Here is a 21126-nt window from a genome sequence, read left to right as displayed (position 1 = left end):
AAGGCTGAACAGCTTTCCGTCAGTATGAAAGCAGACATCCTTTGCAGATGACCTCGAGACATCATTGTCATCGTCCGTCACTCACTAATGAGTATGATTGTCCATCTAGGAAATACTGTGTCACTGATCATGGGTTCTATGGCTCCTTGTGTGGCTGATGAACCTGATCTTAGAGCTGTAACTCTGCCCATGTGTTTGGCAGGCATTCCTTTCTGTTGTTTCTTTTCTGTATTTTCTCTTGCTGAACGCTGTTCTCGAAGTATTGAATCCCTTCATACAGGAGTTTCCTACAAGTCGGTTTCTTCTGAATGAGCATCTCCCATGCATTGATATCTGTGCTCCATTTCTTCAGGCAGTCTTTGAAATGCTTCCTTTGTCCTCCTCTCGAATGGGTACTTTCCATGAGCTGGACAAAAATTTGTTTTGATAATTGGAACTTGGACATCTTAAACATATGGCTGGCCTAGCAGAGTTGGTTTTGGATGATCAAGATCTCAATGCTACTGGCTGCTTCAAAGACACTGATGTAAGTACACCTGTCCTCCTAGCTGATGTGGAGAATCCATCTCAAACAGCATTAATGGTACTTCTCAAGGGTTTTGAGGAGACGTCTCACCATAGTGTACGTTCCAGACCCATACAGAAGAGTTGAAAGGAAGACTGCCTTAGACACAAGGATCTTGGTATCCATATGGACATCATGGTCATTGGAAACTTTCATCCTTTGGCATCCGAAGGTGCCATTCGCAGATTGGTTGCGATGATGAATCTCTGCATCAATATCAGCCTTAGATAGGAGATGGCTTCACGGGTCAAGGAATTATTCCATTTTTGGGAGGATTTCTCCATTAATCTTAATGGAAGGATGGACCACAACTTGACCTGGGACAGTTTAGTAAGGATTTGAGTCGTCTTAAGGTTGAGGCTGGGACCAGTTGTTCGCTATGCTTTAGCAAAGACATCACATGAGACTTGAAAATTCTTTTCCAAGAGAGCAGCGATGAAAGATATTTGTGTAATATTGACAGCTGCAATGGCGGATGAAGGCTGCTGCAGTAAAGAGATCCCCAGTCATCAAGATTTCCTTGTCACTGGAACTGGATCTGCCTTCTGTCAAGGACTGTGTGTCTGCTGATGTGCAACAGTATTCCCATGTTAAGAGATGTCCTACACAAGGTGTCTCAAGGTATATGACAGCAACAAAGAAAATAATGTACCAAAATCTATCAGTGCCAGCACTCAACCCTGTTTGACCTCTCATTACAGATCGTAAATGATTCTGATGTAGACCTATCTTAACTAACCTTATTGATCACCTTGGATAAGGAGATAATCATTTTGAACGCGGAAGGAGACGATCATGTTGAGCAACTTGGTGACAATCATGTCAGTTGTAGATCGCCCTGTTCTGAAACCACATTCAGATTCAGGGAAGATGTGTTCAGCCAGAATCTGCAGTCTGACAGGACCAACACGACAAACCCTTAACCTAAGCTACTCCGCAGGGAAATGTCTCAATAGTCGTTGCAATTACTGTGTTCACCTGGTTCTTGTATAGGGTCACAGGGTCTTTACTTCTTACATATCCGGTGGTACTACTCCCTCCCTACAGCAGAGACAGAGAAGTTTGCTTCCCCTGATTGAAGAATTCAGGTCCTGTAGCATCAGCCTCTGGGGCTTTCGAGTGATTGGAAAGCTTTGCTACTACTCTGGTTCAATGTCCAGTTCTGCTGTGACAGACAGGCTCTCTGTGGTGTCTAGAGCTTCCTTGAATACAGTTTTCTGCTGAGTGTGCAGCTCAATTTCATGTTCCACCCTCTCTCCCATTATTTATTACAGTCAGTAATGACCTTGCATACATTTATATTCAATGGAGCTACTTTCTTTCCTGATGGACCTGTTGCCTTTTTGTCCATACCATTCCAAGTGTAGAAGGACCTGTAGATATTCTGGCAAAGTTGGAATCAGTTGTCAGTGGCACATTAAAAACCGAAAGAACTGTGGATGCTGTAAATCAGGAACAAAAACAGAAGTTCTGGAGAGCTCAGCAGGTCTGGCAGCATCTGTGAAGGGAAAAACAGAGTTAAAGTTTTGGGTCCGGTGACCCTTCCTCAGAACTGAAAGGGCCATCGGATCCGACACGTTAACATAACAGAGATTGCCTGTTCATTTATAGAATCCTTACAGTTTGGAAGCAGGCCATTCAACCCATCAAGTCCATGCTAACCCTCTGAAGAGCATCCCACCCACACCCTCTCCCTGCATTTCCCATGACTAATCCACTTAGCCTACACATCCCTGAACACTAAGGGTAATTTAGCATGGTCTATTAACCTAACCTGCACATCTTTGGACTGTGGGAGGAATCCAGAGCACCTGGTGGAAACACATCTAGACACAGAGAGAATATGCAAACTTCACACAGTTGCCTGAGGCTGGAATCGAACCTGGATCCCTGCCGCTGTGAGGCAGCAGTGCTAACCACTGAGCCACCATGCTGCCTTATTTAATTTGAGGATCTGTTTGTTTTTATCGTAGACTATATGGCTGCTGTTGCTATGAGGATGGCATTTCTGCTTTGAATGAAAAAGCTTCAAGTGTTGCACCATAACACTACTGCACACCAGGGAATGGTGTGTATCTCAGTTAGAGCGATGATGGTTGTGTGTATTGAGAACGCTGTTCAGAATCGTGACAGGCGATGATCAACTTGAGCTATTGACAATGCCCTGAACTTGTCTGTCTCCAAGTTATATTGTGGCTTGGTTTTCTGAAAGAAGGTGTCAGTTACACAAAAGTCATGGTATCAACAAAGCTCAAGTTGTCTCCAACTCATCTCATTTACCTTTCTCAGGTGATGATGTCAGAGGTAGGAGGGCCATCCTTTGTACATAGCATCCACTCTTGCTTTGAAATTCCTCAGTGTAAATATGTTCTGCTTAGGAATTGTGCTGACATGATTGTGTCAAGCTCTTCATAGAATTGTACTTTTGTTTCTGTAGTGGAACACAGCCCTGGCAAGTAGATACTTATGAGGTTACTTGTTTGAATTACGCGTTTTAAGAGAGGAAACGTGTTCTGTCTCATTTCTGCGTGCTAGTAACACTGAGAATAACAAATTCCTTACAGCCAAGCCTCCCCCTGGCCCACATCTCCTGTGAACTCTTTCCCTGCCAGAGCCTGATCACTTGTCAGGAAGCTGTGTTAATGTTAAACCTATCAACTTCGGTTGAAAATCACGGCTGTCTTATACACATGGTCAATCATTAGTCAATCGAGTGCACATAGGCCTGACGTTCCAGTTTACCAATTGAAGAGTTGGCATCTTTCTATTTGACTGCTGTGTTGGATTCAATCTACTTGTTGAGCAGTGAGAATCCAACACCCATTGAAGCAGATGAACTGTGAGCACCCGTAATAATCAGGGGCGGCCTGATTTAAGGTGGATGGTGGATGGCCAGTGGAATGCACTGGCCCCTCCTACTGTAGGTAGTAACTGTTCATTACAGCAGTTGAGCTAGGCTTGTCGTTCATAACTGCTGCCTCCTGAAAATGAATCACTCAGTGACCTTACTTATATCACAGCTTTATCATGTGGGTTGTTGTCAGAGGACACAACCTGCCCCTGGGAGAGAGGCTGGAATCCAGAAGCAGGAAACCAGCCAATGCTTGTCCTTCAGAATTTGCTTACCTGTCACCCCCTCCAAACGTGCTCCCCATCACCTCCCACCCTTCCCTGACTCCACATCCTCCTCTAAGGTCCTCATAAAATTCAACCCATAAAGTATGAAAGGAGCCATCTATCAAATGACAATCTTGCCCTGGTGACCTGTTCAGGAAAAAGCATTTGTAAGGTTTGTTGGAGAGCATTGAACACTTTGATCGGCTTGGGCTTTTTCGAGTTAAAAGTTACAGAGACACTAAAAAAAGAGTTTCTGTTCTAATAAAGGAAACCAAGGTTCAGGAATGGATGAGAGATTTCATGGGGATCAGAAGGGATAGCGAGGGTTAGCAATATCACTAGATTAAGAAGAAAGTAAAGGTGATGCTTATGAGACAAGCGAATGACATAAAGAAATGTTGTCTTGAAACATCAAAAGAAATAGGGGTTTCAGCATAATTGGTCCTCATGTACATTATTTTCTTTGTTATTGTGAAATTCAGCTGATTTCTTTTAATATATATATCATTTCTCCTTTCAGGATGAAATTTTGACTGTCATAAGGAGGGTGGATGACAACTGGGCAGAAGGAATGTTAGGAGATAAGATAGGCATATTTCCACTCTTGTATGTTGAGGTGAGTCTATTAAAGCAACAGAAACTTATATTGTGTTTCAAAGTGTCTGATTTGTAATACTTCTTTATGACCAATCATCTATATGTTTGTATATTAGAGCCAATACAGCTAATAATTTACATTAGTTTACAATGTAATGATTATTGAAACATACACAGAGAATGCTGGAGAAACTCTTGTGCTGAAGTATTAGATGTATTCTGAAGAAGAGTATTATTGGACCTGAAACATTAGCTCTGTTTCTGTCTGCACAGATGCTGCCAGACCTGCTGAGTTTCTCCAGCATTCTGTGTGTTTGCTTCAGATTTCCAGCATCCTCATGATTTTGCTTTTATTAATGATTATTGAGGTTTACTGTGCATTTTGACTTTATCTCTGTAGGAAGTTGAAAGGTGAGGTTGACCTTTCAAATATTATGTTGCTCAACTAATGTGTTGACTGGGAGGTATTAGTGAGATTGTTTTGGATTTTGGGTGAGTAGGAGGGTGTCATCAGCTGGGCTGTTTTAACTCCTAGAACTCGTTTTCATTCTCCTAATCTGCTGCCCAAGGAGGCTTGCTTTGAATAGGTCAAAAGTGCAGAGTCTGGAATTACTACTGGCACCAAAGTATGTTGTGACATTCCGGGGTGATTTGTGGGTGTGAAAGGCATCAGCTCAGGGCTCAGCTGCTGGAGTAAGTTTATAATGGACTCCCCTCTAGACTGTACTGTAATGAATGATCAATAGGCCATTCTCGTATCATCATGGGCCTGATGTCAACTAGAGCTCCAATTTGCACATAACTCTACACCCAGGTAGGCACCTAAAGAGAGACCTGAGCCTGCTGGAGGCAGACAGGAGTTGAGTGGCAATGGGACACCATGTGAGGCTGTTCAAATCACAGACCATTCTACTCGGTGGGAATATTTATCCTTATTTTCACAGAAGGAGAATGTTAATTAAAGCTTTTCTACTTGGGGTAATCTATTATATAAAATTATACAGAAAATACAGTACAAAATGGACTAAAGTGTTTTATGACTTTTATATTTTGTACATGCCCCCTTCCGTTCTATCTTCCTTATTTTATCTTTTCAACCTATCTTTCTCTTTCCTTTTCTCTCATGGACTTCTCAGATTTCCTTTGAGAGAATCTAAGCTATTTCTACCCACCCCTTCCTGTGATAGCTAGTTTTACATTCTAACCAATCTATATAAAGAGATCTCCTATTTTCCTGTTATTATATTAGTAACTATCTTTCGTGTTTTCGTTTGCAGCTGCTTTTTTGGTTGAACTTCAGCCTGATTTATGGGCATCCATGCAGGATGGGGCAGGGCTTGCATGGGGACTGGGTAGATTGAATGTCTTTCTCTTGAGCCTGGCCAAGGTGTCTGTCCATAGATCCAGACAGTGGGCTGCGGTGGGGGTTGCATTACCCAACTGTCTGACCCTCTTCCATGCTCACCTGTGCATGTGGGTGTCCACCAAGAGAGAGCCTAGGGTGTCCACCAGCCTGATTAGAGGCCTTTAGGGACTGGTGGGCACAGCAGGGAATGGCATGCACCATCACCCTGGATAACAATGTTGTGATTTGATTTTGAAAAGTTTCTGCTCCGTTTCTGTAAGTTTCTGTCGAGCGTTTGGTTTTCATTTTGTTACAGTGCTCCCCAGCAGGGGTTGTCTAACCCGATTAACATTTTGTTTTTAAAGGATAGAAAGGATGATTGATCTCTTGATGTTTTTGTTACAGTGCCCAACCAGGGCTGTCTGTTTTTGTTCATTTAAAAAGAGTGAAAAGGAGGATTGCATCCTCACACCCAGAAATTACATCTTCATTTTGATTTTGATAAATTTCCTTTGTAAGTTTCCATTGACCTTTTGATTTCTTTTTACAGGTCCCACCAGGGGGTGTCTAAACTGTTACTGTTTATTTTTAAAAGAGTAGAAAGGAGGTTTGATGGCAGCACTCTACCCTAGTCATAACCCACCATTTGATTAGTACAGCTACATATGGCGATATACATTTCCAGCTCTCTAACGCTTACCTTCAAATGACTGTCAGGTTTTCTAAGACAGTATATTTCTTTCTTACTGATCTATGCATAAAACTCTTGAATCATCCTTACATGACTGTCAAATGTTAGTCTTAAAACATACTTAGTTCTTTGCCACATGTGCGATTAAGTTCATAATCTTAAAACAGCAGCAAATTACCATTGAACTGATGAAGATTGTACCAATGAATATGTAAAATCTACAAAAAGCTGTTAATAAAGAATCAGCAGCCAGCGCATAGCTTCCAGTAAATCATCTGGCAAGCTGAAGGGGGTGTAAACCAACAAATTCACTCAACATATCTTATGAAAATTGTGACAACTGCCAACATGTTTTCTGAGTAACCAGAAAGCAGAATGCTACAAATAAAGTTTCTAATGTAATAAATGCATTAAAAGTTACATAGTTAACGAAATAATTCAATTATTTATACAGTTGCCTTTTATTTTCCAAGTTTGAAATCTCTCTCACATTGCCCCTCTTCTGCCTTTACAGTGCTGCTAATATACAGTGGCCTGTGGAAATCTTCTCCCATGGTGTGTTTTGGGTTCACATGGCTGTTATGGGAGAGTATGACCTTCCACATTCCAATCCAACTGTGAAATTGCATAGCGCAGGCCTGCCAGGAATCGTGAAAATGCAGCAGACTGCTGAAGTGTAAATGTTGTGACAGTGTTGCTGCACTGTGACCAGATGATGGGAACAAGTAATAAATCAAGTGTAATTAATATTTTAAAATATTGCTGGAGCGATCTCAAGATTGAGTGATTCATTCAGTTCAAGTGGCAAAGTTTCCTACTGCTGGCAGAGTGAGGAAGAGGCAGTAGCTCATTGGAAGTGCCCTGATTACATCTTCAACATACTAAAGGTTACAGAGAGGGACTGAATTACTACAATTTAGAGTCTGCTTGTTTATTGAAATTAGTAATCATTCACACTCAGCAAACAAATAACTGAGTGGGAGTGGGGTAAGAGAAAGCTTGAAGGGTTGTACTGCATAATAATAGAAGTACAAAATATTAAAAATGATATGGTTGAATTAAAAAGCTGCTGTTGGTGTGACCAGTAAAACACACAGTCATGATGCTGTTGTTTGACAGAGTTGTGGCCACTTAGACCATCTCATAATATAAACTTTATCTAGTTGTACTTGAAGCTAAACTGCACATATTAATGATGGGATACTTGAGAATCTGTGCAGTTTACTGGAAATCCCCCACCCCTATGCACTCTGTTCTGTTTCTCATCTACCTCTTTAAGGGGCTACAACAGGCTTATGACAAGCAGCTGTCCTACCCAGATGGTCACCTGGTTAGAAGGAGCTCCTGTTTTATTTCAATGAAGCACATCTACTGAATTGAAATTGTTCAGGTGCTCATTGATTTGATTAGGCAGTGGGAATTTGTCATCTGTCCAATGTACACTCAAAGCAAAAACTGAATACATGATTTCTACAGATTTACTGAGAAATGTCCTGCAATTAATTACCACAAAATTCAATATCCATTGCATACAGTAATTCTGGTAGGTTTGATAACTTTGTTCCTATCCTCTACGACAGAGGCATTTAGTCTTATGATAAAATGAAAATTACAGCAAATGTAATTTGGCATGGAAATGAAGAGGAAAAGGGTGGGAAAGCTAAAATCCATTTCCTGTAGCAATGATTTGTGCATCAATTAAAGCCACAGTCTTTCACGTTCTTACTTTTTGAAGTATTTGCCAAGTTCAGCATTTACACAGGAGTTTTTTTATCTATCAAAGTATGTTTAGATTAACATTTTTAAGACATATACAGTTTACTCTTCATTTGAATTGTGAAACTCTGACTTTACAATTCATTTTTTATTCAGCTTTAAATTCTGATGATGTTATGTCATTTGCATTCGTTAATTTAAATTCCTTGATTTCTGTAGCACACAAGGTGATTTTAAGTTATTAGGAGTAAACTGTGCACAGTCTGTTCTGCGCACTGTTTATGACATGGTGTTGGGTAGTATTGTAAATCACAAGCATCTACGATAATTTTGGAAAAATTCCAGCTCCCTCAGTTTGTAAAGCTGTACCCACCTCTTCAGACAGTTTGGGAGTCTGGCAGGAAACACACTGACTCCACTTTTCTCAATGCTTTGAATGAAAATAATACTTTGAAATATGCTCCACCCTATGATCTCAACATGAACCTGGGAACTAAGTAGTGGTGGATAATTCCTACATCTAGACTATCATATTGAGTCCTTTGCTATGGTACCATTTGACAGCAGCTGAATATTTTCTGGTACCTTGCCCAGTTGTCCATTACCTATGTGTGAGCTTTGACCAGAAGCATTGGCAAGCTTTTTAACAGCATGAAAATTACCATGATCCTCTCTTCACCAACTGTCTGCACCTGGAATCACAGCAGGGGAAGTTGGATAGTGATCAGTTGTGGGAACCCGTGCCAATTTTCCTTTTCCTCAGCCAAGCCAATTATATCACCCGTAATGCATCTCAGCTGAGACCAGCTAACTCAGCATGGACAGCAGATTAAACAGAAGATGTCTCTCCACAGCTCAGTTACTTGCTGGATAGACTTGTTGAACTTTGGAGAGCTGCGATTTAAGTCTTTTAAAGATTCTTGGCATGTTAACAGCTCCTTCTGACTGTTTCTTCATTTTGTGAGATATTTACATTTTAATGGGTCCAGAAAACCCAAGATGGAACTCTTCATCTATTTTCCTCTATTTATACTCACCTTCTTGTCAGAAGGAAAGTACATCAGAAGTTACTGGTTTATCTGTGTGTGCAAGTCAGAGGGAAATAGAAAATACAGGTGATACCACTGATAAACATGGGGATAAACTCAACTAAAGAGTTTTGATCCTGGCTGCTTTCCGGTGGTGTGAACAGGACGTATACAAAGCTGTATGTTGGGTGGGGACAGGATAAGGCTTAATTACAATGAATTTGCTGCTGGCGCATTTGGATAGCTGCCACTGCTTGTGGAACCGTACCCCAACGTCTTCAGTTATCTTCAGGGGGAGTGAGAGAACAAAATTGAAAAGGAAAAATCAAGGCAAACATTAATGCAGGTCTTATACCTATCCGTTATCTGGTTCATTTCAAAGTGCAACACTTTCTTACAAATGTTAAACAATGTTGAAGAAGAAAGTCTGTATTTTGCTGCTTTTGATATCTTGGCCTTTCCCATGGGGAAGCTGCAGGGAATAATAAGCAGCTGCAAATCGACAAAAATGTCCTTGCACAATTAGTTTGTAATACTGTGTCACTTTGAGTCAGTGATGTTGCTTTTGTCTTTGAGTCAGAAATTGTAGATTCCATATCTGTTTCAAATTTTCGGCACATAATCTAAAGTGACACTTAAGCGCAATGCTATATTGTCAGAAATGAAGTATTTCAAATGAGATAGTGAACTGAAGCTTAGTCTGCCTGTCCTGTTTCTGACCTTATGACAAAGGAGATCATTGGTGAATCATCAGAAAGTAAGTGGGTTTAAGCCATGACCTCATTACTTGTCCAAAAGTGAGTAATCCAAGAACTTTTTATAATGATATTTTCTTGCCTGTTTTCAAAAATTCATGTCTCGTGTACCCCTCTTCCCAATAAGTAGTATTTGACCAACACATGACATATCATTTAAGACAGAAAGCAACATAAATAGCACAATGACACAATTAAAAGGTACATAGGAGCAGAAGTAGACCAATCAGCCCATCAAGACTTCTCAACCAATCAATGAGATCATGGCTGATCTGATAACCCTCAAATCCAAGCTCCTGACTTTTTCCCATAAGCCTTGATTCTTCTACTGATTAAAAATGTGTCTATCTCAACCTTGAACATACTTACCAACTCATCTGCTGTAGTCTTCTGTGGTAAGGAATTCCACATATTAATTACCTTCTGAGAGAAGAAATTCATCCTCATCACTATGTTAAAGGGTCAACCACTTACTCTGAGATTATACCCTCCACTCATAAACTTTCTCCCGGAAGGGGAAGCAATCTCTCTACATCTACCCTGTCAAGTCCCGTAAGAATCCGATACAATTCAATAAGGTTGCCTCTCATTCTTCTAGGCACCAATGACTACAGGCCCAATCTACTCAACCTCTCCTCATTAAACAGTCCCTCAATAGCTGGAATCAAGCTAACGATCTTTCTCTGGACTACTTCCAATGCCAGTATATACCTTTCCTTAGATAAAGAGACCAAAGCTGTTTGCTGTATTCCTGTTCGCTGTGGCCTTTTAACAATATTTCCCTATTTTATAGTGCATTTCCCTTTGAACTAAACAACATCACCCCACTTATCTTCTCTGTTACTTGCCGACTTATAAAGTCATAGAGTCATGCAGCATGGAAACAAACCCTTTGGTCCAACTCACCTGCATTGAGCAGACATCCCAATCTGACCTAGTCCCATTTGCCAGCATTTGGCCCATCTCCCTCTAAACCCTTCCTATTCATATACCCATCCAGATGCCTTTTAAATGTTGTAATTGTACCAGCCTCCACCACTTCCTCTGACAGCTCATTCCACATATGCACTATCCTCTGTGTGAAAAAGTTGCACCTTGGATCCTTTTTATATCTTTCCCCTTTCATCTTAAACATATTCCCTCTAGTTTTGGACTCCCCTACCCTAAGAAAAAGACTTTAGCTATTCTTCCTATCCATGCCCTTTGTGATTTTATAAACTTCTATAAGGTCACCCCTCAGCCTCTGATGCTCCAGGGAAAAAAGCCCCAGCCGATTCAGCCTCTCCCTATAGCTCAGAGCCTCCAATCCCAGCAACATTCTTGCAGATCTCTTCTGCACCCTCTTGAATTTAACAACATCCTTCCTATAGAAACGTGACTAGAATTGTACGCAGTATTCTAACAGTGACCTTAGCGATGTCCTGTACAACCGTGATATGGCATCCCACATCCTATACTCAATATTATGACCAATGAAGACAAGCATGCCAAACACCACCCTCACCACCCTGTCTACCTGTGATTCCACTTTCAAGGAACTATGCCCTGCACCCCTAGGACTCTTTGTTTAATAACATTCCCCAGGCCCTATCATTAACTGTATAAGCCCTGCCCTGGCTTGCCTTACCAAAATGCAACACCTCACATTTATATAAATTAATTCCATCTGCCAGTCCTCAGCACATTGGCCCATCTGATCAAGGTCCTGTTGTATACATCCAAATCATTTATATAAGTGATGAAAAGCAGTGGACACAGCACTGACCACATGCATCCAGTCAAGAAAGCAATCCTCTGCAATTGTCCTCCGACATACACCTTCAAGCCAATTTTGTAGCCAGTTGGCTAGCTCCCCTTGGATCCTGTATAATCTAACATTACTAAACAGTCTACCTTGCGGTATCTCGTTAAATGCTTTGCTGAAGTCCATGTAGACAATGCCTACTGCTCTGCTTCCATCAAACTTCTTTGTCACCTCTTTAAAAAACTCAATCAAGTTGGTGAGACATGATTTCCCACACACTAAGCCATGTTGACTGTCCTAATCAGTCCTTGCCTTTCTAAATGCATGTAAATCCTGTCCATCAGAATCCCCTCCAACAACTTACCCACCACTGACATAAGGCTCACTGGCCTATAATTCCCTGCCTTTTCACCACAGCCTTTCTTAAATAATAGCACTACATTAGCCAACCTCCAGTCATCCAGCACCTCACCCATGGCTGTTAATGATACAAAATATCTCAGCAAGGGACCCAGCAATCTCTTCCTAAGATTGCCAAAAGTTTCGGGAAACATACGATCAGGTCCAAGGGATTTATCCACCTTTATGCATTTTAAGACCTCCAGCACCTCCTGTTCTGAAATATGAACACTTTTCAATTTGTCACTATTTATTTCCCCAAGTTCCCTAGCTTCCATGTCCTCCTCCACAGTAAATACTGACACAAATATTCACACATCTCCTGTGGTTCCACACATAGATGGCCACATTGATCTTTAATGCGCCCTATTCTCTCCTTAGTTACTCTTTTGCCCTTAATGTACTTAAAGAATCTCTTTGGATTCTCCTTAACTCTATTTGCCAAAGCCATCTCATGTCCACTTTTTGCCCTCCTGATTTCCCACTTAAGTATACTCCTACTGCCTTTATACTCCTACAGGGATTCACTCGATCTCCCAGCTGTCTATACCTTACATATGCCTCCTTCTCTTTCTTGACCAGAGCTTCAATTTCTCCAGTCATCCAGCATTCCGAATATCTACCAGCCTTGCCCTTCACCCTAATATAAACATACCGTTTCTGAACTCCTGTTAAAGGCCTCCCACTTCCCAAACATCCCCTTACCTGAAAATAGCCTATGCCAAAAACATTTTTGAATGTTCCTGTCTAATGCCGTCAAAATTGGCCTTACTCCAATTTGGAACTTTTTGATCAGTTCTATCCTTTTCCATTATTATTTTAATACTAATAGAATTATGATCACTGGACCCAAAGTTCTCCCCCACTGACACCTCAGTCACTTGACCTGCCTTATTTCCAAACAGAAGGTCAAGAATTGCTCCTTCTCTCATAGGTACATCCACATATTGAATCAGAAAGTTTTCTTCTACACACTTAACAAATTCGTCCCCTTTCAAGCCCTTAACACAATGGCAGTCCCAGTCGATATTTGGAAAGTTAAAATCCCCTACCATTGCAACTGTATTATTCTTACAAATATCTGAGACCTTCTTACATATTTGCTTCTCAATTGCCGACTGACTATTGGGTGGTCTGTAATACAATCCCAACAACTTGATCATTCCTTTCTTAATTCTCAGTTCCGCACATATAAGTACACGAGATGATCTCCCAGGAATATCCTCCCTTAGTACAGCCATAATGTTATCCCCAACTAAAAATGCCACTCCCCTCCTCTCCTGCCTCCCTGTCTATCCTTCCTATAGAACCTTGGAACATTAAGCTGCCAGTCCTGTCCATCCCTGAGCCACATTTCTGTAATAAGTATGTTGTCCCAGTTCCACATTCCCAACCATGCCCTAAGTTCATTTGCCTTACCTGTCTGACTTCTTGCATTGAAATAAATGCAGTTTAATTTATCAATCTTACCTCATTCTCTGCCAAGCTCTTGTCTGCCTTGACTATCTGACTTGTATGATAACTTTTTGTGATTTATGCATAAGAACTCCCAAATCTCTCTGTTCTTCAGCTTTCTGAAGTCTTTCTCCATTTAAATTATAATGAGGACCTCTATTGTTCCTGTTGAAGTGCATAACCTCTCAATTTTTTTTTCTATTCATTTGTGGGATGTGGACGTTGCTGGCTGGCCAGCATTTCTTGCCTATCCCTAGTTGCCCTTGAGAAGGTGGTGGTGAGCTGCTTTCTTGAACTGCTGCAGTCCTCCTGCTGTGGGTTGACCCACAAGGCAATTAGGGAGAGAATTCCAGGATTTTGACCCAGCGACAGTGAAGAAACAGCAATATATTTCTAAGTCAGGATGGTGAGCGGCATGGAGGGAAACTTGGAGGTGGTGGTGTTCCCATATGTCTGCTGCCCTTGTCCTTCTAGATGGAAGTGGTCGTGGGTTTGGAAGGTGCTGTCTGAGGATCTTTGGTGAAGTTCTGCAGTGCATCTTGTAGATAGTACACACTGCTGCTACTGAGCGTCGGTGGTGGAGAGAGTGGATGCTTGTGGATGTAGTGCCAATCAAGCGGGCTGCTTTGTCCTGGATGGTGTCAAGCTTCTTGAGTGTTGTTGGGGCTGCACTCATCCAGGCAAGTGGGGAGTATTCCATCACACTCCTGATTTGTGCCTTGTAGATAGTGGACAGGCTTTGGAGAGTCAGGAGGTGAGTTACTCGCCACAGTATTCCTAGCTTCTGGCCTGCTCTTGTAGTCATTGTGTTTATGTGATGAGTCCAGTTGAGTCTCTGGTCAATGATAACACCGAGGATGTTGATAGTGGGGAATTCAGTGATGGTAACACCATTGAATGTCAAGGGATGGTGGTTAGATTGTCTCTTACTGGTGATCGTTATAGCTTGGTATTTGTGTGGCACGAATGTCACTTGGCACCTGTCAGGCCAAGCCTGGATATTGTCCAGATCTTGTTGCATTTGAACATGGACTGCTTCAGTATCTGAGGAGTCACGAATGGTCCTGAACATTGTGCAATCATCGATGAACGTCCCCATTTCTGACCTTATGATGGAGGGAGGGTCATTGATAAAGCAGCTGAAGATGGTTGGGCCTAGGACACTACCCTGAGGAACTCCTGCAGAGATGTGCTGGAGCTGAGATGATTGACCTCCAACAACCACGACCATCTTCCTATGTGTCAGGTATGACTCCAACCACCAGAGAGTTTGCCCCCTGATACCCATTGATTCCAGTTTTGCTAGGGCTGCTTGATGCCACACTCGGTCGAATGCAGCCTTGATAGCAAGGGCTGTCACTCTCACCTCAACTTTGGAATTCAGCTCTTAGCCCATGTTTGAACCAAGGCTGTAATGAGATAAGGAGCTGAGTGGCCCTGGCGGAACCCAAACTGGGCGTCACTGAGCAGGTTATTTCTGAGCAGGTGCTGCTTGATAACACTGTTGATGACACCTTCATCACACTACTGAAAATTCCCATGTTCCATCTGTAAAAATTTGGCCCACTCACTTAACCTCTGCAGACTTTTCAAGTTCTCCTCACCACTTGCCTCCCCATCTATTTTTGCGTCATCCACAAAGTTGGCTACAGTACATTCACTTCTCCTATCCAAGGCATTAATATTGTGACCCCAGCCCTGATCCCTGCAGCATGCCATGAGTAACTAGGTTGCAATCCTGAAAATGCCCCTCCCCTTTATCCCATTTCTCTGTTCTATTAGTTAATTAATCCACGATCTATGTTAATTATACTATCTCTGATGCCATGGACTTTTATCTTATTAAGTAGACTTAAGTGTAGTGCCTTATTGGGTGTCTTTTGGAAATCCAAATTTATTACATCTACTTCTCCTTTATCTGCCTCACTTGTTACCTCTTCAAAGATTTCTAATGTCTCTGCTTGATCATATCATTGTCTTTGGTCTGCACCTGTTTTAATGGCACATGAGATAGACTAATCCTGTGCTTACATCTTATTTCATGGTTAGTTTTTCCTGAAACAGGTCGCTCAGCTGTCACTACAGCCAATAGTTTGAGGAACACCATTCCACATCAGCTATGGCTAAACGTGAGATGCTCCTGCTTTTACTTACTACGTACCTTTTGTGACCATCAAGTCCTGGAGTGGGACTGAAACCTGGAGTTTCTGGCTCAGAGGCAAGCCTCTTTTTTAACACTATTATACCACTGTAAAAAACTAGAATATTGGAAGTTGTTAAGCATATCACCTTTAACTCAATGAGTAGTATCTGCTTGTTTGCTGCTAGTACAAAGAATAGTGAAATCCATGTTTGATTTTGGAGAATCTCAATACAAACCAGTCTCGACATTAAAGTGGCTTCTATAGTCATTTTGATGTATGTAAGCAAAGCAAAGCAAATTTCCACCCCTTTCAGATGTGGTGAGCTGAAGTGACCACTGTGTAATAGCTCTTTGTGGTCAAACCAGTAAACACTATTTGAACTGACAAGCAAAACCAATCATTAGGCTTAGCTTTAGAATCATTGTTGAATAATCACCAGCAACACCAATCAAATTCTCTTGATCTATTCAACAATGTTTCTTGAAAACCCAGACAAAAATCCTAGAATTCATACGAACCCTAAAAACAGGAGTAGGTCATTCACTGCTTGAGACTGTTCCACAATTCAATGAGATCATGACTGATATGTGACTTACTTCCATATACCTGACTTTCGCCCATGTCCCTTAGCACCTTTGCTTAACAAAAATGTATCTATATCAGGTTTCAAATTAGCAAGTGATCTAGCATCCAGTGCTGTTTATGGAAGAGATTTCCAAACATCTACTACCCTTTGGGGGAAATTGTGACTTTATTCATTTTGGAATGAAGCACAAATGAACAGAGTATTATTTAAATGGAGAAAAGCCGCAGAAAGCTGCAACACAAAGGGACTAAGGGGGTACTTGTGCATAAAATATAGAAAGCTAGCACACAGATACAGTTTGTAATCAGGAATGCAAATGCAATTTCACCCTTATTTCAGGAGGGTTGGAATATAAGAGTTGGGAAGTCTTACTGCAACTGTACAAGATGCTAGAGAGACCACATCTGGAGTACTGTGAGCAGTTTTGGTCTTCTTATTTAAGGAAAGATACTGTTTCATTGAAGGCAGTTCAGAGAAGATTCACTAGGATGATCTCTGGAAGAGAGGGATTGTCTTAAGAGCAAAGGTTGAACAGGTTGGAGTTTAGATAAAGGAGAGGTGATCTCATTTAAACGTATGGGATCCTTAAGGAGCTTGACAGTGTAAATGCTAAGAGGATGTTACCCCTCATGGGAAAATCTGGGACCATAGGGCATAGTCTCATTGTAGAGGGATGCCAATTTAAGACTGAGTTGAGGAGGAATTTCTTCTCTTACAGCATCGTGAGTCTTTGGAATTCCTTGCCACAGAGAGCTGAGGGAACACAGTCCTTCTGTATACTTAAGCCTGAGATAGATTCTTGACCAGTAAGGGAACCAAGGGTTATGGGAAAAGGGCACGTAAATGGATGTGAAGAAGGTTGGATCAGCCAGGAACATATTGAATACCAGAGCAGGCTCAAAGTGCCAAGTAGCCTCCTTCTGTTCCTGTTTCTATTGATCTAATGGATTTATGGTCATTGTATGTAGCAGTGCTTTTTAGCATCTCTCCTGAACAGTCTGACCCTAATTCTCAGTCTATGCCCCCTAGTTCTAGAATCCCCAACCAGTGGAAACAGCTTATCTCCCCTGTCTTTTCCTGTTCATATCTTGAAGATTTCAATCTTTGACTGAGATCACCCTAAACCTTCCAGATTCGAAGGAAATAGGCTTGATTTGTATAATCTCTCCTCATAGCTTAACTCCTGAGGTCCAGGTATCATTCTTGTGAACCTACTTTGCATTCCCTCCAAGGCGAGTAGATCCTTCCTAAAGTGTGGTGCCCAGATCTGCTCACAAGTACTCCTAATGGGTCCTAACCAGGGTTTTGTATAACTGCAGCATATCTTCCACATCCTTATACTCCAGTCTTCTAGATTTAAGGTCAGCTTTCCATTAGCTTTCTTGATTATTTTCTGCACGTGTTTGTGACATTTTAATGATCTACACACCTGAATCACTAAATTTCTTTAGACATTCACTGATTCAACTTCATACCATCTAGAGAGAACCCTGATTTATCCTTTTTTGGTTCAAAGTGGACAACCTCACATTCCTTACATTCAAATCCATCTGCCACTGTTTTGCCAATTCAGCAAGTCTATCAATGTCCCTTTGTAATATTATGCTATTATCTACACCATTTACAGTGCTGCATAAGTTTGTGTCATAGGCAAATTTGGATGTATAACGTTCTATGCCATTATCCAAATCATTAATAGATAATGTGAATAATCAAGGTCCTAACTCAAATCTGTTTGGGACATAACATCCTGCCAATTTGAGTACCTATCCATTATCCCTACTTTCTGTTGCCTGCCACTCCCAATTTCCCAAATTTATTTAACTCCCTTTCAGATAATTGTTTGCTGAATTTAGTATAAAAATGAAACAGTGCTCCAGAATATCATCTTTAACTTCTAAAGACTGACTTGTCACAGTTTGTAATAAATGGGTAACGTGAGGAACATACCTGCATTGTTTTAGAATATATTGAATACTCAATAAGAAAACATAAAATTCTGTTTGCACAGGGTGAAAATGTCTCAGATCTTAACTCATGAAGATCATGGAGTCCATCAGAAATAGCAACAAGCCAGCCCAGAAACACTCACTGAATTCACAAATTCTTACCAAAGCTGAGACAGCCATTGAACTTCTTTGATTACCTTCAACTGTCTTTTTAGTTGCAAGAGCTTATATTTGAAGAAGAAATGAATGGCATACCTCTGAGGGCAAGATATTTGATCTCCAAGTAATTTGTTGTTTTGTCCTATGCTACGCAAGAACCTCAGCAGAGAAATTCAAGCTGAAGTTTCACACCAGGACCATGAATGTGATCCTAAGTTTAATTTACAAAGATCTTTTTGCCCAGTTTCTCTTTTCCAGTTCTACTTATGCTTTATATGGGATCCATATGGCCAGTTCTCTGCTTTAAAAGGGCACTCAATTCCTTCACAAATGTTGAACAGTACATTGTCACAGTCTCTGTCTTAGGCTTGCTGCAGTGCTCCAGTAAAACTCCACACAAGCTGGAAGAACAGTACCTCATTTTTCGCATGGGGACCCTGCAGCCTTCTGGACTCAATGTCGAGTTAAATAACTTTAGGGCTTGAGCTCTCCCATGTCCTTATCCCAACTCTCACAAACTAGTTTCAGAGATAGTAGGAACTATCTTCCTATAGACAAAGGGGGTGGCCATGGGTACCCGCATGGGCCCAAGCTATACCTGCCTCTTTGTAGGTTACGTGGAACAATCCCTCTTCCATAGCCACACTGGCCCTAAACCCCACCTCTTCCTCCGTTACATTAATGACTGTATCGGCGCCGCCTCATGCTCCCACGAGGAGTTCAAACAGTTCATCCACTTCACCAACACCTTCCACCCCAACCTTAAGTTCACCTGGACCATCCCTAATACCTCTCTCTCCTTCCTGGACCTCTCTGTCTCCATCTCTGGCAACCACCTAGAAACCGATATCCATTTCAAGCCCACCGACCCCCACAGCTACCTAGAATACACCTCCTCCCACCCACCTTCCTGCAAGAATGCCATCCCCTATTCCCAATTCCTTCGCCTCCGCCGCATCTGCTCCCTGGATGAGGCATTCTATTCCCGTACATCTCAGATGTCCTCGTTTTACAAGGACCGCAACTTCCCCCCCTCAGTGGTCGAGAACGCCCTCGACCGTGTCTCCCGCATTTCCCACAACTCATCCCTCACACCCCCTCCCCGCAATAACAACCAAAACAGAATCCCTCTCGTCCTCACGTACCATCCCACCAACCTCCGGATCCAATGCATCATCCTCCGACACTTCCGCCATCTGCAATCCGACTCCACCACCACAGACATTTTTCCCTCCCCATCCTTATCTGCTTTCCGGAGGGACCACTGTCTCTGGGACTCCCTTGTCCACTCCACACTCCCCTCCAGCCTCACCACACCCAGCACTTTTCCCTGCAACTGCAGGAAGTGCTACACCTGCCCCTACACCACACCCCTCACCCCCATCCCAGGCCCCAAAAAGACTTTCCACATCAAGCAGATGTTCACCTGCACATCTGCTAATGTAGTATACTGTATCCGCTGTTCCTGTTGTGACCTCCTCTACATCGGGGAAACCAAGTGGAGGCTTGGGGACCGCTTTGCAGAACACCTACGCTTAGTTCGCACTAAACAACTGCACCTCCCAGTTGCAAACCATTTCAACTCCCCCTCCCATTCCTCAGACGACATGTCCATCCTGGACCTCCTGCAGTGCCACAACGATGCCACCCGAAGGTTGCAGGAACAGCACCTCATATTCTGCTTGGGAACCCTGCAGCCCAATCATTTCAATGTGGACTTCACAAGCTTCAAAATCTCCCCTCCCGCTACTGCATCCCAAAACCAGCCCAGCTTGTCTCCGCCTCCCCATCCTGTCCTTCCTCCCACCTATCCCCTCCTCCCACCTCAAGCCCCACCCCCATCTCCTACCTACTAACTTCATCCCGCCCCCTTGACCTGTCCGTCCTCCCTGGACTGACCTATCTCCTCCCTAACTCCCCACCTACACTCACCTTTACTGGCTCCATCCCCGCCTCTTTGATCTGTCTGTCTCCTCTCCACCTATCTTCTTCTCTATCCATCTTCTATCCGCCTCCCCCTTTCTCCCTATTTATTTCAGAACCCCCTTCCCCTCCCCCATTTCTGAAGAAGGGTGTAGGCCCGAAACATCAGCCTTCCTGCTCCTCTGATGCTGCTTGGCCTGCTGTTCATCCAGCTCTACACCTTGTTATCGCACAAACTAGACCTTGTTCTCACATAGTCTGCCATTACACACTGCCCATTGTTAGCCACTAACAGTCCCCTTTAACAGCTGTTCACACTCCCAGCCAGATCGTTATCCATTCCTTTGTCTGTCCAACTGCTCTTCTGTCTTTGGGCTCTATCCCCACCTATTGTTTACTCCTTATCCCTCCCCCCGCCCTATCTTCTGCAAATAAACAGACCTTTTCCTAGCTACTATCAGTTCTGAGGAAGGGCCACTCATTAACTCTGATTTCTCTCCACAGATGCTGCCAGACCTACTGAGATTTTTCAGCAATTTATATTTTTGCCTTTGATTTACAGCGTCCACAATCCTTTTGACTGTCATAGACTTATTTGTTATATAACACAAAATGGTTAGGGGCTCCATTACATTTGAACACTTTGACTGATCTACAATTTTAAATTGAAGTGTCATTTCAGGTAAGAATCAGCAGGATGAATATTGGGATTAGACACGATTTACATGCTTAAGGAGTTCCTTGGGGTAGAGTCCTTGGCCCAACGATTTTCAGTGTTTCATCACTGAACTTCCCTTTGACATAAGGTCTGAAGTGAGGATGCTTCCTGATGTTTTCATAATTTTCGATATGCAACTCTTCAGATACTGAGACAACAAAGTGCAGGGCTGGATGAACACAGCAGGCCAAGCAGCATCATAGGAGCAGAAAGGCTGACGTTTCGGGCCTAGACC

At 42.3% G+C, this 21126-nt stretch overlaps 1 protein-coding gene across 1 annotated transcript in view; it reads left to right on the top strand.

Moving 5' to 3' along the window:
* The window catches only part of LOC109912287 (E3 ubiquitin-protein ligase SH3RF3), a 353152-nt gene that overhangs the window by 267151 nt on the left and 64875 nt on the right, over positions 1-21126 (top strand). The window contains exon 3 of the mRNA XM_048598487.1: positions 4203-4298. Coding sequence (XP_048454444.1) covers positions 4203-4298 — 96 coding nt within the window. The remainder of the gene's footprint in view (positions 1-4202; positions 4299-21126) is intronic.

Source organism: Rhincodon typus, chromosome 6 (genome assembly GCF_021869965.1).
Source record: "Rhincodon typus isolate 14 chromosome 6, sRhiTyp1.1, whole genome shotgun sequence".
NCBI lineage: Eukaryota > Metazoa > Chordata > Chondrichthyes > Orectolobiformes > Rhincodontidae > Rhincodon > Rhincodon typus.
Note: the sequence above shows the minus strand (reverse complement) of the source record. Positions and strands in the feature narration are given on the sequence as shown.